The sequence below is a fragment of the Siniperca chuatsi genome, linkage group LG9 (assembly GCF_020085105.1).
Source record: "Siniperca chuatsi isolate FFG_IHB_CAS linkage group LG9, ASM2008510v1, whole genome shotgun sequence".
Classification (NCBI taxonomy): Eukaryota; Metazoa; Chordata; class Actinopteri; order Centrarchiformes; family Sinipercidae; genus Siniperca; species Siniperca chuatsi.
Genome location: NC_058050.1, coordinates 5,274,200 through 5,289,062, shown reverse-complemented (window position 1 = coordinate 5,289,062; position 14,863 = coordinate 5,274,200). Strand labels below are relative to the sequence as shown.

Sequence of the window (14,863 nt, the reverse complement as noted above, 5' to 3'; positions counted from 1 at the left end):
AGAGAGCTGGAAAGAGGCGATAATTGTTCCAATAAGGAAACCTGGAAAAGATGCCAGCAGACCGGGCAACTACAGACCACTTGCCTTGACATCACACGTCAAATTAAAGTAACGTATAATAAATGAGAGGTTAATGTATTACTTGGAAAATAGAGGTATGGTGGCTACATATCAAGGTGGATTCAGGAAAGGAAGGAGTACTATGGATCCAGAGCAAGTGTTACAAGTAAAGGATGACTGGACTGTAAATTTAATAAAAAGAGAATAAAACCTGAAGGTGGCAGCAATGCAACACCGTGGATGCAAACCTGCTGTAAAACCTCAAAGAAGAAGAAGCAGTACGGCACGCCCCCGTCTTTGGAGGAAGCTTAAGATGCATGAAAACGCCCTCTGAGACAGTTTAACAGCAGTCCGACCTTTTAAATTCAGATAAACTCTGTTTAAAAATGCTCGGACCTGGCTGTTTGTGGTGAGTTCATGAGCAGTCGCCGTCAGCGGGAAACATGGCTTTGTTGCGTTCAAAGTTCTCGATGTTGTGGATCCTTGTTGTGACAGCTCATATGACTGCAGCCTTATTTAAACCGAAACTGATAGAATATGACGAGGCCTGTGAGTCCCAAGACAACACGGTCAGCTTGAGATCCAGTAAAGCCTCCACAGCCCCCGGGCCGGAGCCGGGCGACCTCGCGGCCGCGTTCACTGTCCGAACTCTGGATGGGGAGTTCTCCTACCAGCCCGGTGCTATGCGGGGACCCGTCATCATTCACGCCTTCACCAACAAGTCAGGGTTTATGGAGTGCATGTGGAGCTCGGAGTCGTCCCTGACCAGCCTGGTGCAGGATCTGCCCAACAGCACCCAGGTGCTCTTTCTGTCCCTGGACGACTCCGCGGTCAGTGATGCTCTGTGGATGAGGGAGCAGGTGCAGCGGGTCGCCATGCGCAGGTGACCGGAGAGGAGCCACTGCTTTAAGGCAAAGTGTTGAAATGCAGTCCAGTCCAGTGGTAATACTCAACTTAAAATGTTGAGCAACACGTGGCGTACCTACTGCAATTTCGTTTCTGCATCCTTTACTTAAGGAAAAGTAGCAAAGCAACAATGTTGAAGTACTTAATTACAAATAAAAGCCCTGCATTCAAAATCTTACTCAAGTAAAAGTATTATCAGCACAATGTACTCAAAGTAGCAAAAGTACTCATTCTGAAGCAAAATGTCTGATACTGCACTTTTTGTGTGTAATAATGGATCATTTTACATCTTTGGGACTCAAACAGTTATTTAAATGAGTCATTCTGAGAAGTTTAGAGGGGAAATCACTGCCAACAACTGATGAACATCTGCAACATGATGAGGGGGTATAAGTTTAGTTCAGTCTTTATTGTCCCACATGGGGAAATCTGCCCAACAGCAAGGCAAAGAAAATGTAAACATAACATAAAGAAATGTCACTTACACACAATAGCAGTAAAAACAATAAGTAAAAAAAAAAAGAAGACAATAAAACAGGGACTGTCCTGCTGGATGCAAATCAGTTACTGGAGGAGAGCCATTGAATCTGAGTTTATAAAGCCACATAAAACAACAGAGGCAGAATCATCTGTTGCCAAATTTGCAGAAGCAAAATTCTGCAAAATAATCTAATATGTCAAAGGTACCGTATACTGTACCAAACACAGACAAACCACACTGAAAAACAGGAAGTGCATTCGCAAGTGGAAACTACCCAGCAGGGATGCGAGGTATTTATACTGTATACAAGGGGCTGACAAATACTCACACGTGACCAATTATGAAAAGTGTTTGTAATGGTAAAGTAGTGTCTTCAGAGTCAGTGTCTTCTTCTTAAATAAAGTATTCACATCATTTGAAGTCCCCCTTCTTTTGAAACATCCTACGTTTACAGTGTAATTGCCTTTGTTAGGGTAATCAGGGTCAATGTCATTTCCAATAAAATACAGTTCCAGACATTTCTCAATTCACCTTTTTGGTATATTTTGTAATTTGAGGTTATTTACAATGAATTTGTTGGAATTTAACCAGAAACACTAAAATGCAGGCTGTTCTAAAGGTGTGTGGTTTTTTGCATCATTTTGAGAATCTAGGCTTTTTGGTGACACATTATACAGTAGATGCTGATAGAAGGCTGCGTATCAACATTTGTCTGTGTGAATAAATATAACCGTAATGCTTAATATCAGTTCTGTTCTGCTCGCATGTCTTCGACAGACCGCATTTAACCTCCTACATGTTTCTGCAGTAATAAGGAGGTTCTGTCCAGGCTGCACTTCTCTCCGGTGCCGGTCTTCGCTCTGGGTAACTGGATTCCCAGTGTGTTTTACTACTGGGGCGGCACCCCACGCCTCACCCAGGCTGTTTTCACTTCCGAGGGTAAGAGCGCTGTCTCTTCATGGGCCTAATGGGTCAGACTCTGTGACCGATTCCTGTCTGACTCACCTGTTCAGCAGAGATACAGGTTTTTGGGCAGAGTATGAACTGTTTGTATTTAGGAGTGGCACTGTCGTTTATTAGTAGACTTTGCAAAGTAATACTACTATCACCAAACAACACTGTACAGTGGTAGAATTAGTAATATTTAAGCTGCATTAGACACATTTTTGAGAGTGAGTACATCAGTCTTATGATCTTAGCATCCCAACTACTCTAACTGCAGTGTACATTTTTCTTTTTTCCCCTAAACCACTAGGTATGATCTTTTCTCCTCCCTCAACAAGTGACAAAACTTAAAGGTCCCTTTTTGCTGGTGTCTTAGGTTCTCAAATGTACAAAAATTAAATAAAAAGTGCATTTGTTTGCTGTATATTTCAATGACAAAATCCCAAAATGCATCACCCAAGAAAATGTGACTTTTTTTGGGTGATGCATTTTACATTCAAGAGCAAGTATAAAATAACCATTTTGCTGTGTTAGAGCCATTTATACAATAGAGGAGTAGTTGTAAATAATTTATATGTTGCTGTATTTGTTTAAGGATAAGCAGCTCTATAGTCTTAATGCAGTATGCTTAATTCGGACCAGTAATGACTGCTGCAGTCAGCTCTGTATAACGTGCTGCCTGTGCTTGTGAGTTAATTTAGTTGAAGCTATGGAGCCTTGAGAGCACACTAGTCTTTGACTTCTTTGTATTTGAAGAAGAAAGTTTTTCAGTAAATGGTTGAAACAACGAACATGGACTACAGAGTTTTATTGAAGCACGCGTCAACTACTGTATATGCTACTGTATATGCTTGGACTCTATAGCTTAAGTGGGCATTTTTTAAGAGATAGATGGAGCCACACTAACACCCAGCCAGGCTGTCTGAACTGTAGAATGGAGAGTGAAACTATAGCAGGTGTGCCTTTGTCCTCAAGCTAACGAGCAGTAGTATCACAGGTTGAAGGCTCGATGGGTCGAAGGTGTGTTTTTGGGTGTCTTTTACGTATAAACCGTCATTAATATTCACATTGATTCCCAGAATGTCAGGGTGTAATGGTCTGATCAATTTAATTCAGTGAATTACCAATATACAGGTCGTTTTCCAAAATTGTATTTAACACTGTGTATTGGAAGTGGGTTGATGGTGCTGGGTCATTGTTCCTCTCTTGAAGAAAAACCCTGCCGCTGATGTTACATTCCACAGCAACATCCTGTTTTATGTGGAAACGCATCTCACCACAAAAGACAACATCAATCTCAGAAGCGCTTCGTAAGATTTTTAAGCGCTGAATACAAACTGACCCCTGAACAGCAGCGAGCGAGCACTCGTTTTCATGTTTTCTTTTGAATTTATCGTTTGTCTCTCCTCACAGGGTGGAACATGCCTGTGGTTATCAAGAGACTAGATGCCAGGTATGACTGGCTGATGACACGCTGGGGTCAGAGGTCATATGAGCTGATTGATGCAGGTGATGGGTGTGATCCTGCCCCCTCGGTGGCGGGTGCTGTGGCCTGGGTGTCTGAGGTCAACTGCTCTTTCTTCACTAAGGTCTGTTAATGTCAATGGAGTGGGCTGCTTCTTGCTCAGATTGTTACTTCCTGCAAAATTATATCCGGCAAGGACTATTTGGAGAGTTAAAGCTGATTGATCATGCTTCGGATTTACTTACACAGCCTGCTAACAATAATTAACCTTTATCAAAAGAATCAGCCACGCCTAAACAATCTTATTTGCTTATTTGTTCGACCTCAAGGATACACACAGTGCATTTTGGTGAGTAACACTTTGGCCATGTCCTCACATCTGTCTGTAATTTACACACAGTCATACATTCATAAGCCAACTAAAACAACAAGAGGAAATATAAGGGGAATTCTGCAATACTAATATTTTTCTGTTTGGTTTTATGACTTGACAACACCGCTTTTCAGTGATAAATTATGATGATGACTTAATTAGTTGACAATCAATGGACAGAAAACAGTTTGACACCAATTTTGAAACATTCTCTTGTTGCAGCTTCTCATATCTGAGGATTTGCTGTTTTAATCGAAAGAATAATCAACAGATTAATTGATAATGAAAATAATCATTAGTTGCAATCCTGCCATTTCTCCTTATGTAGCTTATGATGCTGGTCGCTTCACATACTGTACGATTCCCTCCATTCCTTTTGCTGTGAAACACTCTGGCAGTATTGACTTTCATCTAACATCAACACTGAATCCTGTTTGCTGTACTTCCTTCCAGGTGCAGACCATGGCCAAATCCAACGCCTCCGGTGTCCTTGTCTACGCTCTCCCTGGTAACCCGATCCAGGACATGAACTGCGTTGGGGATGAATGCAACTCGACGCTGAGCATCCCCGCTGCCATGGTGCACCAGGAGGTTTCGGTCGCTCAGGCGCTCCAGTAAGACCGACTCACCTCAAGGATTAAAAACCTTCTCACTCTGATGCTTAACATCCTTGTACAGAGATTAACTGAACACTTTGAAGGAATGATTCTCATAAGTCTGTTTGCTTCCTCTCTGATTAAGCCGCTCGCTTGGTCTGGTCACAACTTTAAATTATGTTTTCGGAAAAGTATTACATAAGCTCTTCAGGGGGAAAATGTTATCTCCAAAATTCATCATTCCTTGTCTTTAAAGAACAAAGAAAAGTGATGTTATTGGTTAAGTAAGGATTTAACCCCATTAAAATCACTGTAAATTGTTCTAATTTTGTACCATCCTGTATAAAATGTTTTTTCACGTTGCCCATGTTATGATACTTTTTGAATTTGTATTGGAGGTTTGGACAGCCGGTGTATGTGACCTTCCAGAGCACCCCATCCCCAAACTTCATCTTCGGTATTGACCAACAGGGGGCGCTAGCTGAGATGGGTGGGTTTCTTTACCCCTCGTTCAGCTTCATCAACTGGCAGGCACAGTGGTAAGAACACAAATGAAGGTCAAACAAACAAATCCTAACTTACTAGGAAGAAAATAGTACTATAAGCTTTACTGCATGGTTGTTATATAGGGCTGCATTAGATTGGTCAAGTCAAGTCACTTTTATTTATATAGCCCAATATTACAAATTTGCGTCAAGGGGCTTTACAATCTGTACGGCATACGACACCCTCTGTCCTCAGATCCTCGATTCGAATGAGGAAAAACTCCCAAAAAAAACCTTTAACGGAAAAAATAGAAGAAACCTCAGGATTAGCAACAGAGGAGAGATCCGTGTGTACAGAATAGACCTGATTCAGATTCTGAGAATAATAGATCTGCACGTCAGATGGTGGCAGGGATTCCCTGAAGGGGAAGTGGTGAGGGGATGTCCAGGAGTGTTTGAATGTCTGTTAATATAGAGCTCAAATAATCAGGAAGTAATCAACATAAGATCATCAAGAAACTGTACAAACTACAATCATTTTTTCTTCACAACTGGAAATGTAGACATGCTGTATTTGCCAAAAAAAACCCTATTTTGATGATTTGAGTGTGATGTGTATACCCACCATAACAGCCTCTCCACAGAGGCGTTGTAACAGTTCACACGTGTGAAAAGTATGTTTTATCTGTGACTTTATCTCCAGGTTTGATTTCTATGCGGATCTGCAGACCAGACTTCAAAGTCCTGCAAAGGTTGTTTCTGTTTTTGACAAAGTCCAAATGCAGGGGGAAAAAGGAGCGGTGGCCACAGTCAACCTGCCGTCAGGTAACTTCATCAACAATGTGTATGAGATGGGCTGGTTTAAATGTCAGTAAATTGTGCTTAGTAGCCATTTCATACCAAAAAGTGACAAGTATTCTATGATTGTCCAAACGGGACATCATGTCCAACAAAGACCATCATGTGACACTAAAACTGTCCTCTGACACCCAGGCTGGTGATATTATTCTTTATGTTTTCAGCTTTAGACAAAGTGCCCGATTCAATAGTAGGAAAACTATAAATGTGCAAAGAAACGTAAAGTTTATTGCAGGTTTTACAGACTCTTTCTGTGTAGCTGTGGTATGAGAGGACTAGCAAACAGATTTAGGTCTAACCGTCATGATATAATCGATTTTATGGGACACTTCTATCCTAAGCATCCGTTAGAGACCGCTCAAAACAACTAACCCTGTTTTGAACAACATTAGCATGGAGAGGTTAGGGAATTTTGCACTCCAGCATCAGTGTGAGCTTTGACTGCAGCATGAGTGGAACACTAGCACTATTAAGATTTTTAATGATACTAACATTTGTACCTTGTGTTTCTCTGCAGGCTTGTTGGACTTTGACATGCTGGAGCTCGATGCGTCCCTGTCATGTCCTGGCAAGAGAGACTCGTCCTGCGCTCACTGGGACCACACAGTGCAGCTGTTTATCTGCTGTGATCCTCTCGGTCCGTACTGCAACACGGAGCTGGGCCGATGGATCACTGCCTTCCGCAGGTAAGATTTTAATGTAAAACTAATGATTACATATATAATAATAATAATGATAATAATAATGTAATAATTACTATTCATATTAATAATCCACAGCCTTTGTCGAATAAATACCTGTGCTGTGTGTGGGTCTTCTATCTAAATTGAAGTAATTAAAAAGTATTAAGTAATTTTTTCTTTCTAACAACAGAAATATTGGTTTGTTAAAACACAGGACAGTTTATTTAGCTCGAGCAGCAATAGCCACCATGTGTGAACACACCAAAAAAATCTAATATCGAAGTCAAATATCAAAGGAATAGTTCAACATTTTTGGGAAATTCAATTAGTCACTTTCTTGTTGAGAGTTAGAGGAGAACATCGATACCTCTCATATCTGTATGCTAAACATGAAGCTTAGCACAAAGACTGGAAACAATCCCCCGCAAAACCACAACTTATATTTTTACTCTTTGGATTTGTATGGATTAAACAAACAAGATAATTAGTGAGGTGATGGTAGGGAGATTTTTTTTTACCTTTGGGCAGAGCCATACTAGCTGCTTCTAGTCTTTATGCTAAGCTAAGATAACCTTTTCTTGGCTCTAGCTTATAGCATATTTACAGTACAAACTCGAGAGTGGTATCGATGTTCTCATAGAAGAAAGCGAATAAGTGTCTTTCCCAAAATGTCAAACTATTCCTTTAAAGTACCGCACAGATGAACAGATGGAGATAAAAATGTATCTGCCAGATTTTTGTATCTTCAGTTTTGTTGTTAAATTGCTTTTGAATTCCTGGTGAGGCTCGGCAATACATCAATATTGTGGTTAAGTGACTTTCAAATGAATTTTGTTGTGATTAAATAATTTTATTGTGATATTGTTTTACGAAATGAATGATTCTGACCAAATTATAATATGTAAACTAAAAAAAATGAGAGACTGAAGATTAAAAGATTTAGTTTTACATTACGTGTGAAGAGTTTTGTCTGATATAAACACATACAAATACACATAGTGAAATGTTTTGGCACATTTCACTTTTAAAAACTAACAGAGTGCATTGCACGTCAAAATATTCTTGTTAATATGATGAAGAATATTGATTTCAACTACATCACGCAGCCCTTATTCCAGGTAAAAAGGACTTAAACAGTCCAAAATGTGTTTTTCTGAAGCATGCAGATACCCTGTTTGGTTTGGTTTGGTTTATCTGATGTGTGTGAAAGGATTGTGTTATTTTGGCAGAGGTATTGGGCACTGGCTGACGGACGTGTCCCCTCTGCTCCCCCTGCTGGACAGCAACAAATGCACCCTCACCATGAAGACGGTGCCTTGGGCGATGCTGTGGATCGTCTCCCTCAACCTGAGATTCAGTGTCAGCAATCAGACAGGTATAAACTGTGATAACGCTCACGCGACATTCATTCGATTTGCAGCTGGAAAACTGTGGGGAGAGTTGAAGGGGAGGCGTGGAGGGAGAGACGTGAGGCAAAGATACTGCTTTAGATGAAAGAGACGGGTGCACGTCAGTGTTCTGAAAACAACGAAAAGTAACTAAGCATTGTAGTTTGACCCACTGATTCTCACAGATTTGGCTCGCTTAACAACACAGTCAGCAGTTACAGCAGCAACTTGCTCCAGAGCTTGCGAGAATTTTTTATTATTTTATTTAATCAGGCAGATCTCTTTTCCAAGAGAGACCTGAGAACAAGAACACAAACAAAAACAGAATCAACGCAACTACACAATAAACAAGGTCATTAATTAAAACAGTTACAAGAATCATCGAAAACTTCAGATAATAAAGCTTTAAAATCTCCAAAGGGAATGTAAGACTGTAGTTTGAGGGCAGTTTGCAGTTCATTTAAAAGGTGCATAATACCTGAAACCAGTTCTGCCAGCATTAGTGCGTACATGAGGGAGATCTAAGGTGAGGTAGTTACTGGATCATGTAATGTAGTAGTGATGTGCTCATAGAGCCGACTCGTTTGAAGTGAACGATGAGAGCCGGCTACCGTCCGAGCCAATTAGAGTAGAAATATATTTTGTTTCATATTATATCATAGAAATTAAATCGAAATATACTTTATGTGTCTGTATAGAGTTGTGTAATTATTTAGATTATAATTATAGCCGAAAGAGCCAGCTCTCAGAAAGGAAGGGAGCTATAAGATCCAGCTCCCTTCAAAGAGCCGTAATTCCCTTCACTATACTGTACTTACTAGATTTAAATGAGAGAAGAGATGTGAGGTAGAGCTTTATAGATGAATAACATGAGATGGCATGACATCTAACTGTGTGATACAGAGACAATGATCAGTATGAAATGTGTCATTTGTGATAAAGCGTAAAGCACTGTGATACACAGGATTTAACTGCTGAAGTGTTGATGGGGCAGCGGGACAATACAGAATATCTCCATAATCAAGGACAGACATGAAGGTTGATTGCACAATAGTGCAAAAGACAGACATCCTTTAATTCAATACAAGAAACCTAGTTTGTTAAGTTTTAAGTCAAATGTTGAATGTGAATCTTGAATGACAGTCTGCTGTCAAGCCAAATTCCTATTATTACATATTAAACACCCTTTGTGCTGATTGAAAGGTGCTCAGATATGCAGCATTTCAGCAGCTACAACGTGGAGCTAAAACTATTGTTTGTAGCACCCTCGTTGTCAAAGCTAAAACCAGCTGTGTGGATTTTTACTCCACTCAGACAAATTCAGAGATGATTTCATGCTCGGATCTGAACACTCCTACTGTGAGAATGGAGACCTGCGACTGAAAAAACGTCATCCCGGAAAATTTTCTCTCATCGGAGGTTTTTTCAAAAGCAGAAAGCAGGGATCTCTCGGCAGGAAGGAACAGTTTGTCTGTAAATAGTTACTGGAAAATATCTAGATGAAAATTACACTTACAGCAAAGACGAAGCTTTTAGTTACAGGAAATATTTTGACTCACCTTCCTTATTAAAAATAACACAGTCTGTGTTATTATGACACAGAGGCTGATTAGGGAATAAACAGAAGGCAGTCTGGCATGATTAGAGAGAGGATACAAGCTTTTTTTCTTGGTGCCGCCATGTGCTTTAGATTTTATAAAGTGATTATTAAACAAATTTTGGCAGGAGATATGGACATGGGCATGTTTTTTCCCCCAAATAATATTACAGTACTTGACTTGTTTTCACTGTTCATTCACAAAAACACTAAGACGCTAAACAAAACTTGCTTATTTACTTAATGTAATTGCGACAGGGATAAAATCTAATATAAAATGTTTGATCTGACAGCCTACATTTGACTAGAGGCTGTAAAGAAACCATCTCTTGAGCAACTGATGATGCAATTATTGCTGTACAATATAAATACTTCAAATACATCACAAAATAAATCACGATATGGGATAAAAATGTTATCAAAACAATTTATTTAATTTCCCTGAAAAAAAAAATAAATGAACCCCTTTGAGATGCGCCATCTTGTTTTTTCGAAGGGGGTCCTCAGTTACAAAAACATGAACATTAATAAAAAATTTAAGATAAAAAAGTATAAATGAATTAATAAACAACAACAAAACTATTAAGATAACACAAAAACACAAATAAGCTAACAAGGCTACTACATCTGTATTACGAACATCATCTACATGAAACTAACAAGAAATTAAATTAATTAACAACTGTGAGACTAAATCAAATTAGGACTGAGAAATGAAACCTACAAACTACAAAAGGTATAAGTAAAAATACAGGTGGGAACAGAAATAGTAATGAAAAATGAATATATTTGATACTATATTTGAGGGCAACAAGCAAAGAAATCTTGAAGTCATGAAAAGAAGTCATAGACCTTTGTGATCACATTTATTTTATTCACAGTTTGTCAAGATGTTACATTGCATGACACTACAATGTTTTATTTTAAGAAATTACTATGCGAGCATTTTCATTTGCTACAAAGCCACAGGTTGGATGGCAAATCATTTTCTACAGCTAAATGCTGACAAAACAGAAGTTATTATTTCTATTTCTGAGTCTTGACCAGCACGTGAATTGTTTGGTTGGCTCCTGTTTCTACCAGCTGCTAAACTCAGGCCGATTGTGTCCTCAGCTGAGATGGAGGTGATTATTTACACCAGATCAAATGTACGTTAAAGGGCCTTGATTATTGTCTTCTGTGATTGTAATGTTATGTTAAAATGTATGTATCTTTGTTTCTTGTCTTCATTTTTGTCTTTTCTGTGATGTTGCAAATGGAGCTGAAAAATGTCAGACTTGATCTGACAAGGTATTATAATCATTATCATCATCACGCGTTTATTTCCCATCTTGACTACTTCGATTCCCTTTTCACCTGCTTTAGCAAGGCATCCCTGAACCGCTTACAAGTGGTCCAAAATGCTGCTGCCAATCTTCTGACCATGTCCTCCAAAAGGTCTCATGTAACACCAATTTCAATTTCTTGACACTGGCTTCCCACCAAATTCAGAATCCAGTTCAAGATTCTTGTGATCACGTTTAGAGGCTCACATGGTCGCGCACCTGCCTACATTAAAGAGGTTTGTTGGTTGTTCCTCACTCCAGGCTCAAGACAAAAGGAGACTCTGTCCCTTTGGACTTAAGATCTGTGGACACTTTTTTTAAAAGCAGCTCAAGACCCATTTGTTTAGACTTGCTTTTGTTTATTTTGTTTAATTTTAGCATCTTATTTAATCTTATTATTTTTATGTTTTTAGCTTGATGTCTGCATTTCATGTCAGTTGCTCGTTTATTTGCTCGTTTGTCTTTTATTGTGAAGCACTTTGTAACATCTGCCTTTGAAAGGTGCTATATAAATAAACTTCCTTACTTACAGGTAATGGTGAAGAGAAGCTCCACCCCTTTAGAGTGATGTCACTGTACAGCGGGGGAACCTTCGACAAAAACTACAACAAGAGATTCCAGCCAATCAAATTCCCCGTCCCGGCATCAACCAAAAAGGTAACAGATCTGACGCTGATCACTCACCGTTTAAAGAGCTTCCTGTCTGCATGTCCCGTCTCAGCAGCTGTGTATCTGTTTTCAGGTAGAGCTGTACGCCGTCATCACAGCCCACGGCAGCGATGAGAACAGCTGTGGAGAATTTTGTGTCACCTCCCACCACTTCTTGTTCAACGCTGTTTTTAACAACACCCTCATATTTGATTCTGCAGGTGAGAAATTTAGGCTTTTTAAGTAACATTTACTGTAGGCAGTTCACAAAACGATCTTACTTATCAGCAGATGGAGTTTCAAGTTTTCTGAGCCCTTTTTAAGGACTTCTCATCCATGTGGCTATAAGGTTGAGTCAATATGAAGGATTGACAGTTCCAGAAATGGACCTTGAGGTGTCAGCTGCTGTTTCCAAAGTCAAGAATGAATTTTGAAAATCAACATTTAGGTCATTAGAAGTTTATTAAATCTCAAAAGTAAGTTGTGAAAGACAAACACCCCATGCTGATCAATAACCTAATGTCCACTGCCTTCAGATATATTAATAGTAAATTTGCGGGACACTAAAAATGTTTTTTGGCTGTTCAGTGTTCAAGTGAACCATCATCCATTAATCATGAAATGTGTCAGTAAAATGTATTTCGCATCGGCCAACTTGTGCTTATGTTGATGCCCTTGCCTGTTGTCCCTGTTTTTAATTGTTGACGTCTTTAAATGTCTTGTTTTGTCTGACCATCAGTCCACAGCCCAGAAGATATTCTGTTAACAATGATATAAAACTGAAAGTTTCAAGAAATTCTCACATTTGAGAAGCTGGAATCAGCAAATGTTTGGCATTTTTGCTTGATAAATGACTTAAACGGTTAAGTTCTTGTCAGTTAATTTTCTCTTGATCAAGCAAATCAATAAATTGGCCTGAGGACTCGACATTGAGCCACTGATTTCTTGCACTGATTGTCGTATTTTCATATCTTTTTGGGGTCATGGTGGGGAACCATCAGGATCACCTCTGGGCTGCACCTTGCGGGTGAAAGAAGGTGCGGTACCAAACGAACACGGCACATGGCTGTACGGGCGAGGAGGCTGGTGTGATGGACTACAGGTCAACCCCTGGAGGATCGATATCACCAAACAGGTACAGCTCTTGTCCCCAAACTTTATCATTTGATATTCATTCCATTATTGATCAAAAACCTTTTCCTTTATCTACAATAGCTATTTAAAACTGCTTCAATTAATATTTTATATTAACAATGGATTAAATAATTACGTGTAATGTGAAAGGTTTAGCTCGTACTGATGAATCCACAGAGAATTATCACCTGACTCTGGAGTTCCCCTCAGCTCTACGGAGCGTGTTAGCGTCTTTCAGCTCATTGTTTTGGTTTTATGGCCACCAGCTTCACTCTCACCGCTCTCATTGGCATCATTTCCAGCCACGACAGGCAGCTGTTTTCAGTGAAAAGGCTCTAAAAACCAACTGCGCACTACCTACCCAGCACCAAACAGCAAACAGTCAAAGTTAGCAACTAGCTGGTGAACATAGTGGAGTATTTAGCAGCTAAAAAGCCAGATATTTTTCTTAGGAGACCAAAACAGAGTCAAAAGAGGAGTGAATATTGTTCTTATGTTCATCACATGGCCAGGAACACAACTTCAAATGAATGCTAAAGTTGCTTGTTATGTTGGATGTGTAAATTGGCAACTGTTTGCTAACACATTCACCTGATCAACTTTATTAGGTGATGATATGCCAGTGTCTTGTTGAGTTACCAGTTTGAGATTTTTAAATTCAGTAACTTTTAGATGTATTCAATTATCAGATAACTTTCAGAAGAACACAGTGTGGAATCTGTGCAAATGCACCTTTATTCATCACAAACATACTCAGGGTTATTGAGGACACGTTTAAAGCCCAGTAAGCCTCTCTTCCACCAGTAGATTTACAGGAACCTTGTACTAAAATCAAGGTTGCTAATTTATTTCTTCTATTATTTGTATATTTACATTTCAAAGTTATCTTTTCTATACTTTCTATTATAACATTTTTGAAAATGTGTCCAATTTATGGAGTTTTTGTAACGATGCAGATTTAATCTGGTCTCAAAACACTATTCTCTCATTGAAGTAATTAATAGAGGTACACTGTTTTCCTCAGGCGACTTCAGGTGTAGTTGCTGCTGTGAAAGCCTCGGGGTGTATCAGACTGTGATCTTTAGCGCTGTCCTGACTGGTTTAGTTTGGGAGTAGATACATTTGTAATTTTGCAGATCACAACCACCTGAGTAATGTGTGTTTGTGTGTGTATTGCCTGCTCTTTGTGTTGTTATTCATTGTTTGCCTGATGAAGATATCTGTTAGATGGAAACGTTGCTTCTGTATTTATTTTCTTAGTTTTATTAACACAGCGTGTGGATCCTTTCTGTTTCTGTCATCTTTCAGCTGAACATGAGTGTGCTTGCATCCAACACTGTTTTCTACTTTGGCTTGTTCGACGGGCAGGATCCTAATCCATCCGAGCAGCCTGGATACATCATCATGTCTTCTTTTCTTGTCTTTTACAAATGATGCCACTAAAACTCTATATTCCGGATGTTGGTGTGAATGAATGAATATGATACTGAATGTACAATCAAGCCAAAGATTAAATTTCTATTTTCCTACTGCTTTCTTTGACTGTATCAATGACTCCTGCTCCTATTTCTTTAACTTGCATAGACAGGAGTTAACCGTTAGGCTTGTAAATGATGATGATGATGCAAAATATCACCTGCCACGCTCGCCCAGCATGACCAGCCATTTGCATTTTTTTCAAGATGTTACCCTGAAGTCAACAAGAAGATGCCTTACAGCTAAATAGGCACTCCTTATGCTTTTCATGCCTCAAGTCGAAGATGCATTGTACTGAGAGTAGCCTCTCGTAACTTATTACATGTAATCATGTCCAACTTGAAACTTTGGGTTATAGAAGGCTGGCTTTTTGTTCGTTTCTTTGCTAAAGTAATTTGTTTAGTGAGGATGGGCCAACTGCAGATGTGGAAAATTACCAGGAG

General features: G+C 39.3%; 1 protein-coding gene across 1 annotated transcript; it reads left to right on the top strand.

The window, feature by feature from the left end:
* The first annotated feature begins 335 nt into the window (after positions 1–335).
* On the top strand, positions 336–14,491 carry si:dkey-256h2.1 (uncharacterized protein LOC337520 homolog). The gene is made up of 12 exons (XM_044208225.1): positions 336–943; positions 2,256–2,386; positions 3,806–3,981; positions 4,684–4,844; positions 5,225–5,365; positions 6,015–6,136; positions 6,687–6,855; positions 8,082–8,227; positions 11,695–11,819; positions 11,905–12,031; positions 12,812–12,945; positions 14,253–14,491. Exons 1-12 carry the CDS (start codon positions 504–506, stop codon positions 14,376–14,378), a joined length of 1,998 nt encoding a protein of 665 aa, XP_044064160.1. The 5' UTR covers positions 336–503; the 3' UTR covers positions 14,379–14,491.
* Positions 14,492–14,863: the final 372 nt, after the last annotated feature.